Source organism: Xiphias gladius, chromosome 23 (genome assembly GCF_016859285.1).
Source record: "Xiphias gladius isolate SHS-SW01 ecotype Sanya breed wild chromosome 23, ASM1685928v1, whole genome shotgun sequence".
NCBI classification, from domain to species: Eukaryota; Metazoa; Chordata; class Actinopteri; order Istiophoriformes; family Xiphiidae; genus Xiphias; species Xiphias gladius.
Window position 1 is genome coordinate 17,149,495 of NC_053422.1, and position 2,795 is coordinate 17,152,289.

The following is a 2,795-nucleotide window of genomic DNA, read 5'->3' on the forward strand; positions in this document are numbered from 1 at the left end:
TACAGAGTGCGCTCAAGGAGAAGCAGCATCACTGGCTGGAGACACAGCATCATAAATAAAAAACATATCCAGCTGCAAAAAGCCTGCAGACTGATATTTGAAATTGTGAGAGCAGAGAAAAGAAGAAAGAACTCGACAAACAACATCGTAAACGGGTGAGTGTGAAAGCAAATTGCGCAGAAAAACCTTCCATAATTAATGATAATGCATGAGGTGAAAATACACAGGGTGCCTATTCTCTGCTTCAGCCCAGAGCTGCTGTCGTGGAACCATTTTTAGCTTTTGTATACCGAAGGTGTGGTCTAAATTTAGCAAAGGTTACACCTTGGAAGAAACAGGGAGAGGCTGGTATTTTGGTTTGGCTTGCGCTATTTTTGGCATGGAGGTTGAGACAAAAATATATTGTGGGCTATACTTAGGGTTATAACAATATGGGGTTGCATAAGAAAATATAGGCTGACACATTCTGTGGCTTTACATGGCTGAGATAGCATTTAAAATAGTCACCTATTTATGTTGCCTCTTGCTGCTCCTTGCTGGGATTGTTTGTGTTTTGGGCTGTTTACACTGCCACTCCAAAGTAAGCAGAGGATGGTTTCTGAAATAAGGAATTAGAGAGTCAGGAGGAGGAAAGGAAGGCTTATATATGTGAATTACATTTGAACGATACAGTATAAGGACCAAAATAGATCGCTGTGTTTCGAAATGCATCAGGCAACTAACAGTTATTTATTACAAGAACAATGTCCAGATGTAATAGAAAAATTATGTGATTGGAAACATAAAGCACTCTTGAAAACAACTGCTATGCTTCAAAAAAATTGTTTTCAAGTCTGACTTGGATACAAAATATTTTGCTACAACCTGAATTATAAGTCTCAGAAATCCTGCTGGATCAAATGATATTTTCTTGGATGGATTGTACACAGATGTTGTAATATAAACTGTTTTCTAACATGAATTCAGTTTGAACACTAACACTATCAAATAATCATTGTCCAGTGCGATCTCTATATCCAGCTTTTGTGTTTGAATTTACTTTTACAAGAAAATGCCCAAAAGACTCAGTGAATTTGCTGTAAAACTCAAAACAAATCGAAATAGAAAAATTGACTTTCCTGACACTTGTATACTGTCCATCATTCTATCTGTATGCAAACATTTGACAGATGTTTTGGCTGTAAACATGATCTCTTTCCTCCCTGTCTTTCTCTCAGCTATGCGGCCACGATCCAGACTGCTGTCCAAGAGAGGACTCCTGCTGCCCACAATCACAGAGGGCACCGAGGAGACACTGAAGGATCTGAATGAGGCCAACACACTTCACATCGCTGGCGACAGCCAGTCTGTCTCCTCAGAGGACTACCTCCTCTCCATCTGCCACCTGGCCCACCCCACCTTCCCCACCAGAGATGTTTCCCCTGACAACGTCCACACACGGCAGCTGGATGTTGTGCACCAGGGTCTGAGGCTGTCACGGCACAGTGGCACTACATCAACCACCTTTGAATTCAACCTCACAGAGGAGGCACAAGCCATCAATGTACAGCAGGGAGAAGAGAAAGAAATGAGGGACGAGCTGATGTTTGGAAACTCTGACCCTCTGGAGTATCTTTATGGACACCAGAACAACCTCTCAGGAGGTGTTAGGAGGGCGTTTGTTGAGGGAAGGTTTATAAGGCAACATGGGGGTACATGGGAGGGCCAGGCTCGCTCCAGAGCACACAGCATCCCCCGTGCTTCAAGTCCAGACTTCCCACGCCAGCGCAAGAGCAGCTGCCCTGAGTTACACGTCAGCACTAACACTTCAGCTCCAAATATCTCTCCAAAACGCAGCCTATCCAGGATGGAGGCCATGAGAGGGAGCCCGGCAGTAAGAGGAGCAGAGGGAGAGAGACAGAATCCAACCATCAAACAATCCCTCATCTCCCAGTGGATCTCTGACTGCAGGTCAGCCTGGAGGCAGGCGCGTGTACGCGCCTGTATGCTGCCCGCCATTGCTGAGATATAGGTCGCAAATGGACAGACATTGTGAGAGAAGACATTCATCAATAAAGTACCCTGGTCTTTTTCTGTCAGTGCATGAGACATTGGCATTGGGAGATGTGTAGAAGTGTATTATGCAGATATATAACAGGGATAAGATTAAATACACATTTGAAAATAAACAGAGGCAAGTAAATATTGTCATGATTGTCCATCTGTAATGTTATATCAATGTCATTATGGGTATTACAACCCTCCTACTCTTAATGTATGCTGGTGATCATACAAAATAGTAAAAATGGATAAATCTGCAAAATCCTTTTATACCTTTCTGTGTTTTGTGAACTATGTATAAATAAATAAATAAACCAATCTTTTGATACCCCCAACCAAACTGTGTGATCAGTCTTTTTCTTCAAGCTATGATCCGTGTTTTCTTGCATGTGTAAACCCTTTGAAAATGCACTCCACTCTCGGCTCTGATGGTGCCAGGCGCTGGAGTTTCTATGGTAACTGTCGTGGGATCCTGTGCTGGTAAACACAAGTCTGGAGAAACACAGGCTGACTGAACATAACACCGGTGAACCTAAACACACAAGAGGCAGGTCATCTGTTGTTTCACTGGCGCAGCAGATTCACCTGCAGGTCAAAAGAAAAAGCAGGGGGAACTGCAGTTGTAATAATGACCTGACTGTTGACGTTGCTGATTCAGAATAATATATTTCAATATTACAAACAAAAGAAGAGTTTACATTTAAATATAGAACAATTTAGAACAAATATTATCTGCTGTGATCGAGGAGAGGTTT

General features: G+C 42.5%; 1 protein-coding gene across 1 annotated transcript; it reads left to right on the top strand.

The window, feature by feature from the left end:
* Positions 1–2,339, top strand: si:dkeyp-72g9.4. Its single transcript, XM_040120158.1, has 2 exons — positions 1–155; positions 1,218–2,339. Exon 2 carries the CDS (start codon positions 1,220–1,222, stop codon positions 2,009–2,011), a length of 792 nt encoding a protein of 263 aa, XP_039976092.1. The 5' UTR covers positions 1–155; positions 1,218–1,219; the 3' UTR covers positions 2,012–2,339.
* Positions 2,340–2,795: the final 456 nt, after the last annotated feature.

Excerpts from the sequence above, each read along its gene's own strand:
- si:dkeyp-72g9.4 (XM_040120158.1), top strand. The coding sequence starts at position 1,220 with ATGCGGCCACGATCCAGACTGCTGTCCAAGAGAGGACTCCTGCTGCCC.